Source organism: Ranitomeya imitator, chromosome 2 (assembly GCF_032444005.1).
Source record: "Ranitomeya imitator isolate aRanImi1 chromosome 2, aRanImi1.pri, whole genome shotgun sequence".
NCBI lineage: Eukaryota > Metazoa > Chordata > Amphibia > Anura > Dendrobatidae > Ranitomeya > Ranitomeya imitator.
In genome coordinates, this window is record NC_091283.1 from 826,902,477 (window position 1) to 826,922,137 (window position 19,661).

General features: G+C 42.4%; 1 protein-coding gene across 1 annotated transcript in view; it reads right to left on the reverse strand.

Moving 5' to 3' along the window:
• Positions 1–19,001, reverse strand: part of ZMAT4 (zinc finger matrin-type 4) — a 402,791-nt gene extending 383,790 nt beyond the window's left edge. Inside the window, exon 1 of the mRNA XM_069754024.1 lies at positions 18,597–19,001. Coding sequence (XP_069610125.1) covers positions 18,597–18,650 — 54 coding nt within the window. The 5' untranslated portion in view covers positions 18,651–19,001. The remainder of the gene's footprint in view (positions 1–18,596) is intronic.
• Between the last annotated feature and the right edge of the window lie 660 nt (positions 19,002–19,661).

Here is a 19,661-nt window from a genome sequence, read left to right on the forward strand (position 1 = left end):
AAACGCGAAAAAAACGCATGCGGATTACTGGCAGAAATGTCCAGTTTTTGTCACGAAAATTTCTGCAAGAAATCCTGACATGTGCACATACCCTAAATCCATAGAATTGGGAATAACTTCCCTATCGCCGGGGGGTCCAAACAAGGGGGACCCCCACCAATCCGGACTCTGAGGGGCTCGTCTGAATGTAGCAGAGATCGAGCATGATCACCTGCGCTCCATTCACTCTCAATGGGACCACGGAGATAGTCGGGCGCTGGTCTCCGCCACTCTTCTTGCAGACAACCGTTTTCTCTCCATCAAAGAAATGTTCCGATTTTTCTGATCAGAGTTTGATCAGAGTGGGATCAGTTTTTCTTCGATGTGCAAAGAAAGAAAAACTTTCTCCACTTTCTCCATTCTCCCAGTCTGTGAAAATCGGACCATATTCGGACGTCCTCCGTATGAGATGCGATGCTTTTCATGGACCCATAGATTTGTATTGTCGATTTTGATCCGACGCGCCGAGATGTCTAAAAGTACAATCTTCTAGTTTTAATTTTCTGTGAACTTTACGTATTGGAGGGACTGGACTAACCTCATTCCACTTTGTGGCAGCAGAACGTCTATAAGTTCCTCACTTAGCTAGTCGGTCAGTAAAATCTGAAATAATTCTGTAGGTGCACCTGCTCCTGGATCTGATGGCTATTTGTGTTCTCTCCCTCTCTTCTCTCTGTGTTAGAGATATCAGTAGGGAGGTGCTCAATATGGCAGATGACAGAGGGGGGAAAGCATCAAAGAAATTAGGGAGGGCAGGTCACTCAGGATGTATATAGGGAGGAAAGCACAAAAAGGTAAAATCACTCCATGAATGAATCTGATACTTGAGAGCTAGTGGAGACAGCAGTATTCTGGACACACGGACCTCACACTAGTGGGAAGGACACAGTGACATGGGAAAAAGCTGAAACCAGCCCTTCCAGGATACATATTTATCAGTGGGTTCACATTCCACCTTACTTTGGGGCCATATTGCCTTCTTCATCTTGCTAAAGACAACAGAGGTTGTTAAAGACTAGGGAGGTTCATCGAGTCACATAAAAAGTTCCTTGGGCAAATGCAAGAGGCTCTCCAATTCCTTGGGTTACTGGTGATCATAAGCATTGCCCGTCCTTGACTACTGTAGTATTCCACCAGATCACCATTGTTAAAGCTTGTAGGATTGCAAAATTGCTTTGGATTCATTTTTTTTTTTTTAAACCATTGGTAATCAGAAGCATCACCTGCCCATCTCTACTGTTTTATCACTTGGGACACCACCAGATCTCTAGGACCATCCGTCCATTGCAGCACGGGACCTTTTGGTTTTTGACCATTTTGGGAAACTGAGCTTTCTTAAGGTTCCCCAATTTTTCCCATAGTCCAAAATATACTGATAAGTTTACTACATATCCTAAGAAATAGACAATACAGGATACGAATGGTAGCAGCAGACCCCTGGAAGAAGCCCACGTGAAACGCGCGTTGGGGCGGCGTGTGCGGCATTTTAAACAGTGATAGGTAAGAGTAATAATGACATGTGACTGGTTGTGGTCTATTTAGCTGGCATCTTACATTCACCTCACGTGAGGATATACTATGTCTACATTGATGTGACCACACTGGTTCTGGGGATCTATTACTGCACTGTCACTTTAATATGGATTGGAATATTGTGCTCTTACCTATGACGCTGTATTAATGGTGTTGCACTCTTGTTGCACCTGTTTTCCCTTGCTTGTAACCCTGTCGTTTGGCACTAATGTTATTACCACCATCTAGTTACTATATAAGTGCCTTTTATGATTTAACTTTAATAAAATGTAGTGATTTTTGTATTCCATGGTGGATGGATTACTCTTTTTTTTCTTGCATGTTTACAAATATCCTAATAAATGTTGACATTAGTGTCATGGCTTCCATTTACAACAGCCGTCTGAAGCTCAGATGATCATTCACCATTGACTCGAATGGGTTTTGTTACATTTTGCATCATTTTTTACAGCACAGTTTTTGTAGGCGCCCCTATGTAAAGCCAACAACGCTGGTATTCTGGGGCTAGCAAATTACTGGGAAATGTTAAATAAAATCTGCAATGTTGGAATTGTTAATATTCTTCATTTTATGTATTTTGTTATTTTTAGATTTACTTTTTATAGTACATGTAAAATATGCATTCTTTTATAATTTAGGTAATATTAATCATAAGTAGCACAGGCTTATTTCTTGACACCACCACGGTCTGCAAACAGCACAGACAACAATACGGATTATTTACAGAACCGAGAGCCCTTCTGCGTCTCAATGACAAAGTAGCTGGAGGGAAGTCTCGGAATATCAGCAGCTTTCATCACGTGGAATGAGACAGAGAATAACATCTGGAGCTGTCGGAGATGCAGGTGCTACAATTCTACTATTCCAGATACTGTCAAAGAGAGAAATGAGAGACAACACCTGAAGCCACCGGCTCCATCTGCCCAACGTAAAGCGTCACGACCGGGACCGAGGGACGACAAGAATACAGCGGCTGTAAACCTGCACCGAACCAAAGGGACCCGGAGATCACAGCAAAATGCAAAGAAATGTTTCCCCATTTTCTATCTAAACACAGTATTGTGCAGCAGAAAATCATCATTAATCATCCACAAAGTGAAATCATTAAAGGACCTCTCCCAACAATTACATTTATCACTTATCCACTCCATAGATGATAAATGTATGACCGGTGGAGATCCGGCCGCTGGGATTCCCGACAATCAGAAGAAAGGGCATCCGCTGTCCTCCATGTGACTATTACTCCATTCACTTCTATGGGATTAGTAGTGCGCATGTGTGACCATCACTCCATTCACTTCTATGGGATCAGTAGTGCACATGTGTGACCATCACTCCATTCACTTCTATGGGATCAGTAGTGCACATGTGTGACCACTACTCCATTTATTTCTATGGGATCAGTAGTGCACATGTGTGACCACCACTCCATTCACTTCCATGGAGTGAATGGAGTGGTGGTCACCACCACTCCATTCACTTCCATGGGATCAGTAGTGTGCATGTGTGACCACCACTTAATACACTTCTATGGGAGCAGTGGTGCACATGTGTGACCACCACGCCATACACTTGTATAGGAGCAGTAGTGCACACGTGTGACTGCCACTCCATACACTTCTATGGGAGTGTGGCACCCCTGAGGGTCCAGTCGCCATAAAGGTACTGCACCTCAGCCAGAGGTGTGGTACTCTGCTGCTCTTGGGTAAGGTGGGGACACTACCCAGTACCCACGCACTAGCGTCCAACACTAGGCCTCTCCAGGCCAGCAAGGGACTAGGTAGAGGGTGTGGGTGGAGTTGTCATGGAAACAAGAGGGAGGAGCTGGTTGGAGAGTCAAACAGTTGGAGCTGGGGACTTGAGGAGTGAGGAGCTCATCCCAGCACCAGAGAACAGAGAGAACATAGAGAAGTTCCAGAGAGTAGGAGAGAAAGAAGGGGTCCTAGGGGCACGGGTAGTGAGCAATCCACCCGTGGGGCCTGTATCCACACCAACTGTAGTTGTGTGGAAGGACCAGGTCGCACTGGGGAAACCGGCCCCCAGACTAGTGGAGAATTACAAGGCTCAGCTAGCCAGCCGGAGGCTTTGGGAATTGAATGTGCCACAGCCACTACCACTCACATTCGCTGAAAAGGCAGCCGCATAGGGTCAAGGGGACCAGGAGTGCGTCGCCCAGCAAGACCCAAGGCTGCTGGCTTGGGACACTGTATGTGAAAGCGCAGGGCAGGAGAGGAGAAGCCAGTGCAGTGAGACGACTAGGGAAGGAACATAAGAAGGGGGTTCTGTACCCCAATTTACCTGAGAGCTGAGTGGACCACAGACCCGGAGGACACAGCACCCAGCTGGGGATTGCATAAAGAACTGTGAGTAAAGCGTGGAAACTGCACCCTGCTGTGTCCTCTGAATTATTGCTGCGCCACCTGCCCTGCACCACAACATCGACCATCACATTTGACACCATCACTGCCCTGGGGCCTAGCTCTTACCGTGGGGAGCTGTACCACCTTTGCTGTGTCACCAACTGCCCCAGTGGACCGGAACAGCAGCGTCGGATATCCATTGCCGAACACCACGGGTGGCGTCATGGACAATCTCCCCATAAACTTTATTTCCCCTTAATTTTATAGGATGCCCAGGGCCACAGACCGGGTCACTGCTGCCGTGACCACCCCCTTAAGAACCGTCGGATCCAGCCTGAGTACCCCACGGCCCTAGCGGGCGCTCCAGGAGCAGTAGTGCACATGTGTGACCACCACTTGGATCAGTAGTGCTCTTGTGACCACTGCAACCCCTTTACTTTGCACCCAATACACAAAATAAAATCATCCATAGAAAGGCCTTTCTTTAAGAAGTGTGAAGGTGCAGTGCCCATCCCCTGCCATGTCTGGTGGGGGCACCATGGACCTGACGACCTGTTCTTCTCACTCTGTACTCCCAGACTAGGCATTAATGGAAGGTGGTGAAGCGCAAGTGCAGGAGAGTAAACCGCGACCATCAGCGGGAATGTGCCAGTGCATCAACTTCGCTGCTGTTTGCAAAGTTGCCAACTTGACTTTTTATTTTTTCCAGACAGTCTATGAATAAGGTTCTGTATCTTTACACACTGTCCTGGGATTTCAGGACGGTTGGCAATCCTAAGATTAGCCCAATTGTTTTATAAATCCTGGTCAGTCCTTTGGGAGTTTTTGAGTAGTTTTATCATCTGTTTGGATCTGCAATCTGGAAATGCTCTGATCAGAGCGGACAAACTCTGGGACTAGGAGCATCCAGTACTATGTTGTGGTTTTATATCATTGGTTCAGGGGATACAATAATCATGGATTATTCAATATTTCCCAGTGCATTTGATGGATTTCAGCACGGATGTTATATGTGACACAGGTACTGATCTATAAAGGGAAATCCTCTAGATGGGTCATATAAAAGGTGGACTATGGACGCGGCCTCCGTCAGTTGTCACTCAGCAGCACACAATTTTTGATCACTTTCTGCACTTTTGCAGCATCACGTTTCTCCGGCTGAGATGTGATCGCTCCGGGCAGTGACGGCACACTGACACCTCGGAAAGCAATTATTGGCGTCTTACAACAAAGCCGAGCAGCGCAATAACAGTCTGCAACACCGTGCGGGGAATCGCGTCAGGCTAAGAAGGAAAAGTTCAACTTCACACTTGTGAAGGAGAAAATGTATAAAGGATCTTGCGGAAAAAGCGGGGAGAATGCATAGCCAGAATTCACCCAGGGTCATCCCAAGAGCAACATTAATCACCCATCCGTAGGCTAGGGGACAAATGTATGATCGGTGGGGGTCACACGGCTGGGACTCTGCGTGATCAAGAAAATAGGGGTCCGTGTGAAATGTCAGTCTATGATACTAGAAGTCAGGCATGAGCATTAGTGGTCTCATAATAATGAATGGAGCAGTGGTTGAGCATGAGCACTAGTAGTCCCATAGCAATGAATGGAGCATGGTCGAGCATGAGCACTAGTAGTCCCATAGCAATGAATGGAGCATGGTCGAGCATGAGCACTAGTAGTCCCATAGCAATGAATGGAGCATGGTCGAGCATGAGCACTAGTAGTCCCATAGTAATGAATGGAGCAGTGGTTGAGCATGAGCACTAGTAGTCCCATAACAATGAATGGAGCATGGTTGAGCATGAGCACTAGTAGTCCCCTGGCAATGAATGGAGTATGGTTGAGCATGAGCACTAGTAGTCCCATAACAATGAATGGAGCATGGTTGAGCATGAGCACTAGTAGTCCCCTGGCAATGAATGGAGCATGGTTGAGCATGAGCACTAGTAGTCCCATAGCAATGAATGGAGCATGGTTGAGCATGAGCAGTAGTAGTCCCATGGCAATGAATGGAGCATGGTTGAGCATGAGCACTAGTGGTCTCATAATAATGAATGGAGAACGGTTGAGCATGAGCACTAGTGGTCCCATAGCAATAAATGGAGCATAGTTGAGCATAAGCACTAGTAGTCCCATAGTAATTAATGGAGCAGTCATTGAGCATGAGCACTAGTAGTCCCATAGCAATAAATGGAGCATGGTTGAGCATGAGCACTAGTAGTTCCATAGCGATGAATGGAGCATGGTTGAGCATGAGCACTAGTAGTTCCATAGCGATGAATGGAGCATGGTTGAGCATGAGCACTAGTAGTTCCATAGCAATGAATGGAGCAGTGGTTGAGCATGAGCACTAGTAGTCCCATAGCAATAAATGGAGCACTGATTGAGCATGCAAATTAGTGGTCCCAGGTCAATTAATGGAACGGTAGTTGAGCATGAGCACTAGTGGTTCCATAGCAATGACTGGATCAGTGGTTGAGCATGCGCACTGATGGTCCCATAGAAAGTACTAGTGCTCCATTCACGTGGGAATTTGGGTCCCCTATTTTTAGGATCCGTGTGAGTCCCAGTAATCTTCAATGTATGAATACATATGGGAAAGGCTACTAAAACTTTTGTGCCTATCATATATTCCCCCAATTATGTATATTTCTCTGTACATGGTATTAATACTCTGTGTTGGCTGGAATAATCCTAAACCGCTCTGTTGCACCATAATTATATATAGAGGCTGTGGCAGGAAGTAGTGCAAGTGTGTGGCTGATGCCACATGGAGGGTCTGTGGACTCGGGCATGGCTGAGATAGCAGACTTTAGTCCCCAGAGGTCAACTCAAGCAAGTCAAGTCAAAGCCTGATGAATGAGTAATGAAGCAAAGGTAAGGTGCAGAGAGAACCAACTAACTGAACCCCTTCACCCACAGCCTGTTTTCACCTTCTGGGCCAGGTCAAATTTTTCAATTCTTTCTTTTCTGACCTTGAAGCGGCAGACCATAAAAATATACAGTGTATAAATGAAAGTAAAAGCAAACATAAAAAACACACTAATAATATACCCCTCAAAATGTTATTAAAAAAATTAATTCACAATAGGTGATGTCACAGCTCACGGCCTCCTCCTGTACAATGACTGATAACACCTCTATATACAGTAGATAACACAGGATCCACCATTCACAATATGTGATATCACAGTTTACCTCCTCTTCCTACACAATGAGTGATAACACCTCTATATACAGTAGATAACACAGGATCCACCATTCACAATAGATGATGTCACAGCTCACCTCCTCCTGTACAATGACTGATAACACATCTATATACAGTAGATACCACAAGACCCATAATTCACAATAGGTGATATCACAGCTCACCTCCTCCTGCTGTACAATGACTGATAACACCTCTATATACAGTAGATAACACAGGATCCACCATTCACAATAGGGGATGTCACAGCTCACCTCCTCCTCCTGTACAATGACTGATAACATCTCTATATACAGTAGATAACACGGGATTGTCACGGGGGTATTGGGTAGACTAAAGCTGATTACCCGAGCCCCTGCGATATCCCTCAGACTAGGGAAAACCCTGTCTGTCCCTCTCCCAGAATTTACACTGATGGTGTGCTTGTCTGGGCCGCCAGGCCTGACCCTAAGGCCGGAGTCACACATGCGAGAAACACGTCCGTGTCTCACATGTGAAAAGCAAGCTCTGGCGCCGACACTCTAGAGCAGAGCGTGCGGCTCCATGTGTTGCTATGCAGCCGCACGCTCTGCTCTGGAGTGCCGGCGCCAGAGATTGCTTTTCACATGTGAGACACGGACGTGTTTCTCGCATGTGTGACTCCGGCCTAACTCCTGTTTCAGCCCTATGCTGAAACCACCACCCACCACCCAGTGATAAGAACACACACCAACCTACACAGAAAGTACAGACAGGGAAAACTGAAAACGCACCACGCCGCAGACACACAGGAAAACACTATAATGTGCACTGGGCAAAAATAAACACAAATATAGGAAGGAGAAATATGACAAAGGATAATACACCACCAGATACGATACTTCAACTCCTAGACCACCACTCCAGACCGAGATCACCAGGCACAAGACACAAGCTATAATCGGCGACGCCCAAAGTCCAGAATGACTATTTAAAGGCCACAGGCGTGACCCAGCCTCCAAGCAGATTACCAGATAGATTAACCCTGGATAACCTGGATAAAATCTAGCCGGCGCCACTGAGCGTATAGTGGACAAATGTGGAGTTATCGCTGTCTGTCGGACGCCCTAGTGTGAATAGCGTCCGACATGACAGGGATCCAACATTCACAATAGGTGATGTCACAGCTCACCTCCTCCTGTATAATGACTGATAATTAGTGATGAGCGAATATACTCGTTACTCGAGATTTCTCGAGCACTTTCGAGGGTCCTCCGAATATTTTTTAGTGCTCGGAGATTTAGTTTTTCTTGCCACAGCTGAATGATTTACATCTGTTAGCCAGCATAAGTATATGTGGGGGTTGCCTGGTTGCTAGGAAATCCCCACATGTACTTATGCTGGCTAACAGATGTAAATAATCCAGCTGCGGCAAGAAAAACTAAATCTCCGAGCACTAAAAAATACTCGGAGGACCCCCGAGCATGCTCGAGAAATCTTGAGTAACGAGTATATTCGCTCATCACTACTGATAACACCTCTATATACAGTAGATAACACAGGATCCACCATTCACAATAGGTGATGTCACAGCTCACCTCCTCCTCCTGTACAATGACTGATAACACCTCTATATACAGTAGATAACACAGGATCCACCATTCACAATAGGTGATGTCACAGCTCACCCCCTCCTGTACAATGACTGATAACACCTCTATATACAGTAGATAACACAGGATCCACCATTCACAATAGGTGATGTCACAGCTCACCTCCTCCTCCTCCTGTACAATGACTGATAACACCTCTATATACAGTAGATAACACAGGATCCACTATTCACAATAGGTGATATCACAGCTCACCTCCTCCTCCTGACAATGACTGATAACACCTCTATAGACAGTAGATAACACACAACTTACCTCCTCCTCCTGTACAATGACTGATGTCACCTCTATATACAGTAGATAACACAGGATCCACCATTCACAATAGGTGATGTCACAGCTCACCTCCTCCTGTATCCTGTATAATGACTGATAACACCTCTGTATACATTAGATAACCCAGGATCCACCATTCACAATAGGTGATGTCACAGCTCACCTCCTCCTCTTGTACAATGACTGATAACACCTCTATATACAGTAGATAACACAGGATCCACCATTCACAATAGGTGATGTCACAGCTCACCTCCTCCTCCTGTACAATGACTGACAACACCTCTATATACACTAGGTAACACAGGATCCACCATTCACAATAGGTGATATCACAGCTCACCTCCTCCCCTTGATTCACAATGACCTTTTACCAAGATTAGTCTACGCTTTAGATAAAGCTTCTATAAAAACAAACAGACCCTTAGTCAGTCTATTGCTGCTAATATCAGTATGGTCAACAGAAAGGAGTAGTCTAATATTGCCCCTAGTGGGCAGTGTGAGAATTGCAAGTTTATTTTTAAATTATTATTACAGTTATCATAAGTGTAAAGTGGTGATGTCTTTCTATCATAAACAGTGTTGATACAGTAACTGTGTTCAGCCACCGGAGGTCACCCTTGAGTAAAAGACAAGAAGATTCTGGAAACAGGACAGTTACCTCAGAGAGAGTTTCTGGGCGTTTGAGAAGAAGCAGCGCGGTGATGGAGAGTGGGGAATCCAGATCTTGAGGCATTCCTGCATTGCCTTGCGCAGGCGTGTACTGCGGAGGACAGAGAATGAACTTCAATCCAATATTGGAGCCAGCATGCAGCCAGCGGGTAAGGAAAGGGTGAATCAAACACCCGAAAACCCCGCCTCCATGGCTGAAGATTGTTCCCTCCAAATTCAGGTGACAGTGTCCCTTTAAGAATTGCCTGATAACTAATAGACACTGTGTGGATTTCTGTCATTTTTTGCATAAGTTATAAAGAAAAGTTGGTTTAATATCATATTGTGCCCTGAGTCGTTCATAGCAGCGCCGTATTCTGTTCTCGAGCAGCGACCGGCACAACGGTCGTTACACTAATGTCAGTATGCTCAACAGAAAGGAGTCTAATATTGCCCCTAGTGGGCAGTGTGAGAATTGCAAGTTTATTTTTAAATTATTATTACAGTTATCATAAAATCCTGATTTAATGTTATTTTGTGATTACAAAATCCCTTTTATACGAGGTAATGTAAGTGGAAACGGACCAGTGCCTGCTCATGTATATTTATATGCTGTATTTGTACAAATTAGGAAATACAACAAGCCATATAATAATGCAGCCAACAATACACAGACACCATCCCCCACCCCATACACTTCCCCTTGTGCTGGGATGCACTGGACATGCTCCATTTAGTGCAGAAACGCTGTGGGAATCTATATGTCACGACCTCCAGTAAGGAGAATGGATGCTGGTAAATGGCGCTGGTCCTATACTGCGCTCACACTCAGCACTTATACAATCCCAATGGAATGGAGCGAAAGAAAAATGGCCCCAAATGTTTTGATTCCACCCTGACATGTTAATATTGTATCTTTTTTGCATAGGTATATAAATATATAGAGATAAATTAAAAGATATACAATTAATATCACAGAGATCTCTGTATGTGCAGTAAGTCACCGCCAAATAGAATTGTAGAAACAAAGTAAAGAGGTGCAGACAGGAGAAATTCTATAACATTGCACTAATTTAAACAAATTACTTGTTGGATTAAGCAATTTCCATTTTATTTCTTCTCCAGGTGTCACGTTTTTGACCTTTTCAAAAACTGGTTATAGATTAATTGTTCTGGGAGGCGCTGCATGCTAATTGTACAATTAGAGTGTGAACGAGGAGTCGGGGGAGAAAAACCATCATGTCATCACTCCCATCAAAGGAACGGGCTTATTATAAAAGATAGATAGATAGATAGATAGATAGATAGATAGATAAATAGATAGATAGATAGATAGATAGATAATAGATAGATAGATAGATAATAGATAGATAGATAGATAGATAGATAGATAGATAGATAGATAGATAGATAGATAATAGATAATAGATAGATAGATAGATAGATAGATAGATAGATAGATAATAGATAGATAGATAGATAGATAGATAGATAGATAGATAGATAGATAATAGATACATAGACAGATAGATAGATAGATAGATAGATAGATAGATAATAGATACATAGACAGATAGATAGATAGATAATAGATAGATAGACAGATAGATAGATAGATAGATAGATAGATAGATAGATAGATAGACAGATACATAGATAGATAGACAGATAGATAGATAATAGATAGATAGATAATAGATGGATAGATAATAGATAGATAGATAGATGATATATAATAGATAGATGATAGATAGATAGATAGATAGATAGATAGATAGATAGATAGATAGATAGATAGATAGATACATACAGGTCCTTCTCAAAAAATTAGCATATAGTGTTAAATTTCATTATTTACCATAATGTAATGATTACAATTAAACTTTCATATATTATAGATTCATTATCCACCAACTGAAATTTGTCAGGTCTTTTATTGTTTTAATACTGATGATTTTGGCATACAACTCCTGATAACCCAAAAAACCTGTCTCAATAAATTAGCATATCAAGAAAAGGTTCTCTAAACGACCTATTACCCTAATCTTCTGAATCAACTAATTAACTCTAAACACATGCAAAAGATACCTGAGGCTTTTATAAACTCCCTGCCTGGTTCATTACTCAAAACCCCCATCATGGGTAAGACTAGCGACCTGACAGATGTCAAGAAGGCCATCATTGACACCCTCAAGCAAGAGGGTAAGACCCAGAAAGAAATTTCTCAACAAATAGGCTGTTCCCAGAGTGCTGTATCAAGGCACCTCAATGGTAAGTCTGTTGGAAGGAAACAATGTGGCAGAAAACACTGTACAACGAGAAGAGGAGACCGGACCCTGAGGAAGATTGTGGAGAAGGACCGATTCCAGACCTTGGGGAACCTGAGGAAGCAGTGGACTGAGTCTGGTGTGGAAACATCCAGAGCCACCGTGCACAGGCGTGTGCAGGAAATGGGCTACAGGTGCCGAAATGGGCTACAGAGAAGCAGCACTGGACTGTTGCTAAGTGGTCCCAAGTACTTTTTTCTGATGAAAGCAAATTTTGCATGTCATTCGGAAATCAAGGTGCCAGAGTCTGGAGGAAGACTGGGGAGAAGGAAATGCCAAAATGCCTGAAGTCCAGTGTCAAGTACCCACAGTCAGTGATGGTGTGGGGTGCCATGTCAGCTGCTGGTGTTGGTCCACTGTGTTTCATCAAGGGCAGGGTCAATGCAGCTAGCTATCAGGAGATTTTGGAGCACTTCATGCTTCCATCGGCTGAAATGCTTTATGGAGATGAAGATTTCATTTTTCAGCACGACCTGGCACCTGCTCACAGTGCCAAAACCACTGGTAAATGGTTTACTGACCATGGTATTACTGTGCTCAATTGGCCTGCCAACTCTCCTGACCTGAACCCCATAGAGAATCTGTGGGATATTGTGAAGAGGAAGTTGAGAGACGCAAGACCCAACACTCTGGATGAGCTTAAGGCCGCTATTGAAGCATCCTGGGCCTCCATAACATCTCAGCAGTGTCACAGGCTGATTGCCTCCATGCCACGCCGCATTGAAGCAGTCATTTCTGCCAAAAGATTCCCGACCAAGTATTGAGTGCATAACTGAACATTATTATTTGATGGTTTTTTTGTTTGTTATTAAAAAACACTTTTATTTGATTGGATGGGTGAAATACGCTAATTTATTGAGACAGGTTTTTTGGGGTTATCAGGAGTTGTATGCCAAAATCATCAGTATTAAAACAATAAAAGACGTGACAAATTTCAGTTGGTGGATAATGAATCTATAATATATGAAAGTTTAATTGTAATCATTACATTATGGTAAATAATGAAATTTAACACTATATGCTAATTTTTTGAGAAGGACCTGTAGATAGATAGACAGATAGATAGATAATAGATAGGTAATAGATAGATAGATAATAGATAGATGATAGATACAGTAGATAGATAGATAGATAGATAGATAGATAGATAATAGATGGATAGATAATAGATAGATGTATAGATAGATAGATAGATGATAGATAATATAGAAAGATAGATAGATAGAGATAGATGATAGATACAGTAGATAGATAGATAATAGATGGATAGATAATAGATAGATGTATAGATAGATAGATAGATAATAGATGGATAGATAATAGATGGATATAGATATATAGATAGATAGATAATAGATAGATGATAGATAGATAGATAGATAGATAGATGATATATAATAGATAGATAGATAGATAGATAGATAGATAGATGATAGATAATAGATGATAGATAGATAATATATATAATAGATAGATAGATAATAAATAGATGATAGATGATAGATAATAGATAGATGATATATAATAGATAGATAGATAGATGATAGATAATAGATGATAGATAATAGATAGATAATAGATAGATGATAGATAGATAGATGATATATAATAGATAGATAGATAGATAGATAGATAGATAGATAGATAGATGATAGATAATAGATGATAGATAGATAATATATATAATAGATAGATAGATAATAAATAGATGATAGATGATAGATAATAGATAGATGATAGATAATAGATATGTTATAGATAGATAAATCGATAGAGAGATGTTAGATAGTAACTTAGATTGATGTATAGATGAACAAATAGAGATTCTGTAGATAGATATTAGATAGATATCACTTCTCAGATCCCAGGAAGTCTAGTCAGAACCTACAAACACCAGCTAGTATAATACTGCCCCCTATGGACACAATATGGAGAATATCAGGCTCTGCTGAGGAGTACAGAGTTCTGCTTCCCCTCTTGTGTTGTCATACAGAATATATTCTCGGTGTTTCTGACCTTCCATGTTTTCGCCGTCGCCTGCAGTGAGCACATTTTCCTTCTTACATAGGAGCAGACATATCGGCCGGACAGCATCCTTACATATCTGACTACATCCAGAAATGATTACTTCATGCAAACAACTAAAAACATTTTTTATGTCCATGTGGTGGTCTCCAACCTATGGATGTATAGCGCTTATCAAAACTACAACTCCCAGCAGGTTTCAAAAGTTGTAGTCTTGCATCTGCTGGAGTTACAGACACAAGTTTCTTATAGAAAATTCATTTTTCTCAAACAATTCCAAATTTTTCACCAGCCCATTATAACAATCCAAAGCACCAAACAGCAATACATACATGGCATTCCTTTAATCCAGCATCTGATAATTCAGTCTGATAATCTGACAAATACAATATGGTTTCTATCTAAGATGAAGTCCAAGGAGCAGAAAGAACCAGTTTGGACATTTCACTAAATTTGGATTCAGTAGCAAATATTGTAATAACATTTTGTTTTCCGTTTTCTTCCGGAACGTTATTCTATGTTACAGACGAGTCTTACGAATGTTTGCAGGCCCATCTGATAATCCAGAAAGAGAACCTGATAATTAAATTCATATGATAGGGTTATATAAAAGCCTAAAAACAAAACTTATCAAGTTTGCAAATGTATCTATTTAAGTAAAATGTATCTGCACCGTCAGCCAATGAGAATGCGTTCTTTGCAGATGAGATGATGAGAGTAGTTACACCAGGATCTTCACTACTCACAATGCTCAAAATTCAATATCTTTAGCCAAAGTATATTGGACCCAATTTATTATTGTATTTGCACTTTTTTTGTCCACTTTTTAGTACTTTTTCCCCAATTCTTTTAATTTCCACCTTTTTTAACGTCTATTCCATTTGGTTGCCTGTTTATGTTATATTTGTCATTTGTCCGATTTATCAATTGCAACTTTTTAAAAGTTACAAAATTTTCCCCCAAACATACCCCAAGGCCCTCATTTTACTTATGCCTGAATTTTTGTGACATTTATAGTGGACCAATGCAAACTTCTGGGTTAAAAAGTTGCCAAAAACGAAATTCATGAACCGTGTGCGCCATTTTGAAGAATGATGAACGTGGTGGCCCCATGTGTGGATAAAATGCATAAACATTATTATTAAAGTGAAACCTCAGGAGTTTTTATCTAAAGGTTTGGCTGTAGAGCTGATCTCACGCTGAGCAAATCCATACCTTTGGTGTAGTAATCCGCCTTACCATTGCTAAGAAATCTGACTTTAAAGTTATATGTAAATGAGGGGAAAGTGCATTGGGGCGTGACAAAGTGCTTCCAGCTCTCACTCTTTATTCCCTGTCTCTGCCTCCTAATTGAGAGATCAGTCCGGCATCTGTCATCTGGACTGACCTGTCAATCAAACCCAGGTAGGCGCTGGGTGGGAAATAAAAAGTGAGGTCCGGAGATGCAATTACTTTGTCACACCCCAATGCACTCGCAGCTCATTTGTGTCACAGGTTTACCACGACAGAGTGGAGCCAGGAGACGGCAGCGTCTGATTTCTCCTACTCCTGCACTGATTAGAACCACTTCACCTTCATATTAAATGGTGCAAGTTTATTTTAGCAATGCAGGGGTTAATCTGCTCAATTGAGAGCTCCTGGAAGCTTTCCTGCATTAAGGTTCTCAGCTGCTCACTGATAGCCACTCCCATCTTCTTTATATTCTGGGCTCTGGCCAGCACTCATTGTCAGAGCTAGCTTCATGTTGTATGGTTAGGAGATGATGGTTTGTGGTTGTTGTTTGAGAAGGCGTTTATCTGAGACTGTGGCTAGGTTTTGAGTGCTAATTCCCCTCCTTCTCCTACTTTGGTTTTACCCCATCCTCCACTCCCCATTGTTTACCTCTGTTGTTTGTGTGAGTATATTTGTATGATTGGTATTTTCCTTTATCCCTGTTCGTGTTACCTTGTTAGTCTGGCTGGTGTATTACGGTACACTTCTACTCCCCTCTTTCCTGGGTGGGGGAAGGGTACAAACTGAGGGCGGATTCAGAAGATAAAGCAAGGTACGTGGCTCCGGTGTCTTCACCATCAGAAGTAATCTGGGGAACAGGGCGAGCTACGGCGCCCCCTAGCGTTAGGAACAGGGAAGGAGCCCCTGGTTCTGTGACACCCCACAACAGAGTTGTGACCATTTGCATATTACTTCAACATTGGATTTCTCAGCAATGGCAAGGTGGATTTCTACAAAGTAGGTATCGATTTACTCAGCCTGAGATCAGCCATAAAGCCAAACCTTTAGTTTATGAAGAAACTCCTCCTGAGAGGTATCCTTTAACTCAAGTGGGTGAGGGGGCAAAACTATTCCCAAATATCCCATTAATTTTAGTGGAGTGTGGTCACGAACATCAGTAGGGTCTCACTGATTGGACCACCACCAATTTGGTATACCCACTACAACCACTTACCACTTAAAAAACATGTTATGCCAGGTGATATTAGGGTACTTAATACGTATGAGCACTTTTCTCAAGTAAAATAATACGTTTATTCTCAGGATACCACCTATGCCGATAATGATTTACTTGCATAGGATATAAACTAGAGACATATACTGGATGTTTGAGTTGTAGCCATATCCAAAAGTGGAGAAACCTCCCCCTAATGTTATATAAAGAACTGTAGGTTTCATAGCCAGCTGAGTGATTAGACCGAATAGTAATGACCAACTCTTAAAATAATTAATGTCCAGTATCCTAATCCTGATTAATTTCTTAATCTTTATTTCTATCATTCACTTCTTCTATCTTCCGATACAGAGACTCCTGCATAGACTAGAAATATATGATAAAGACGTGTCCCTGCTGCCACCACTAGAGGGCGCTAATAAGCCCACTGCATACTGACATACAATGGAGTTCAAAGAATAAGCTGTATGCAGTTAGCTCCCCCTAGTGGATGCTGGAGGCAACCAGAATTTTATCATAGATCTGTTTCTATGCGGGGGATTCTGTAACTGGAAAACAAAACATCTGTTTGATATGAAGATGCATTAACACATTAATTGGCAAAATATTTAGCATAAAAAAAAAAGAAAAATAGTGTTTACACACGGACATTTGCTTTAAGACTTTAAGGTGCGTGTGTTGTGGTTTGAGCAAACTGTTTAAATAATGTGATAAGCGTGGTCGCTTAACAAATATGATTATATACATATACTTATACATGTTGTGAATATATATATTTTTATTATATATATATATATAATTAAAAAATGATAAAATAAATAATATATTTAAAAATAATAGCAATTAATTAATTAAATATTTATATATAGCCATATAAAATAGAAGTCTGCAGACAGACCTGGGACCTAGAAACTCGCACTATGACTATAAACAGCGTATTCTAGATGTATTATTATCTCCAACCATACTTGTAAATGGGTCACGTGACGTTACGTGGCCACTGCCATAGTCAGTGCCATATATTGTGAAAACATTACACAGAATGATTATTAATATATGTCCAGGAATGCACAGAACATATTACATAGCGCCTATGTCCATGACTTTCTACAAGAAGGTAGGGCTGGCATCTGGGTATATGGACTGGAGGGATGCCATACACCCCTGTAAAGCACACAGAAGATAGCACCCCCCACCTCCAGTATATAGATACATGCACATATTTATGGGGTCACTTTACAGATGAGAGGGGCAGCAGAACAGTCACTACCTTCTACCTTGGCACTGAGCTGCTGACAATCTCTGATGCTAAAATCCCCCAAAGAGTTTAGTAAAATCCACTGGTGTAAACTTTCCCATCCCAGATGCCCCCCATATACAATGCAATGCTCGGGAATAAATAGACACCTGTTTCCCAGTACACATTTCACACATTTCAGCGCCTGGGGACATCAATGGCCTTATTGATAGAGGAGAAACAAAAAGTTGTGCAGCTAGCAGGGCATGGGTGGGTGCCAGCACTTGGCACAGGGTGGGTTCCCAGGCACAGATGGGTTCCCAGGCACAGGGTGGGTGCCAGCACTTGGCACAGGGTGGGTTCCCAGGCACAGGGTGGGTGCCAGCACTTGGCACAGGGTGGGTTCCCAGGCACAGGGTGGGTGCCAGCACTTGGCACAGGGTGGGTTCCCAGGCACAGTTGTGAATGCACAGGATTCCTCCCGGGAGCTGTCCAGCACTCACAATGCTGAATGTCCCCTTGTCCCATCTGGGGGGCACTGGAACAATTCGTACCCCGGTCACAGCCCTGCATGTCCCCCCAGCTGTGAGTGCCCAGATGCAGGTGGCTGGTTTGCAGTCAGGGTCATTTCTAGGAGATCTGTCGCTATTGCATTGCTGGGGCTGGATGGTAGCAGGGTGGGCTCTGGGGGGGAGCTGGGCACAAGGTACCAGCAGAGGGATATGTGACATTGTTGTCCTTTTTGGTCACATTTCCTAGAGGGGGATGAGCTGACACACTGTGCCAGGGCTGCTCCAGTTCTGGACTTTGTGTTCCTGCTGCCATGTGATAGAGGCGCACAAAGGAGCCGCAGGGAAACTTACCTCTGCTGTGTGCGCCCCTCCAGTGCTGAGACCCCCAGCACAGGCTGGATACATCCAGGCTCCGCTCCTCTGCTGCTGCTGCACCGTCCTCCTGACTGATTCCCGGGGATGACGGCTGAGCTGTGTGCTGTCTGCAGGACTTGTCTGCTCTGGCTGCTGTGCACACACACAGCCCCTCACTGCCTCACACAGCCCCTCACACAGCCCCTCACACAGCCCCTCACACAGCCCCTCACACAGCCCCTCACACAGCCCCTCACTGCCTCCTTCCTCTCAGTGTCCCCATTGGGGGCTGCCGGCGCTCCCGCAGCTCAGTGCAGGGTCCTCGACCACTTCTTCTGACAGCAAATAAGAAGCATCCGGAAGCTGCTGCCCACCCTGAGGAGTGCTGCTATTACCACTGACAGGAGTGTGGGGGCTTCCTGCTACAGACTTTATAGAGGGTCCTGCTAACAATATGTACAATGCACATCCAGGGAGTCATTGTATTTGTAATAACTACTGGGGGCTCTGTCCTGGGGCCCTGCATGGGGAGCGGAGCACGAGTATAGGGATCACCCCAGAGGAGAAACAATCTGCTAGAATAGATCTCCTAGATCTCCTAGATACATACTAGATAGATATATAGATAGATAGATATATATACATACATACATAGATAAGATAGATATATAGATAGATAGATGATAGATAGATAGATAAATGATAGATAGATGATAGATATATAGATATATAGATAGATAATAGATAAGATAGATAGATAGATAATAAATAATACATAGGTAGATAGACAGATAAATAGATAATAGATACATAGATAGATAGATAATAGATATAAAGATAATATAGATATATAATAGATAGATAATAGATGATAGATAGATAGGTAGATAGATAGATAGATAGATAGATAGATAGATAGATAGATAGATAGATAGATAGATAATAGATAGATAGATAGATAAAAGATAATAGATAGATAGATAATAAATAAATATATGATAGATAATAGAAGATAGATAACAAATGATAGATAACATAGATTCATAGGAGATAGATAATAGA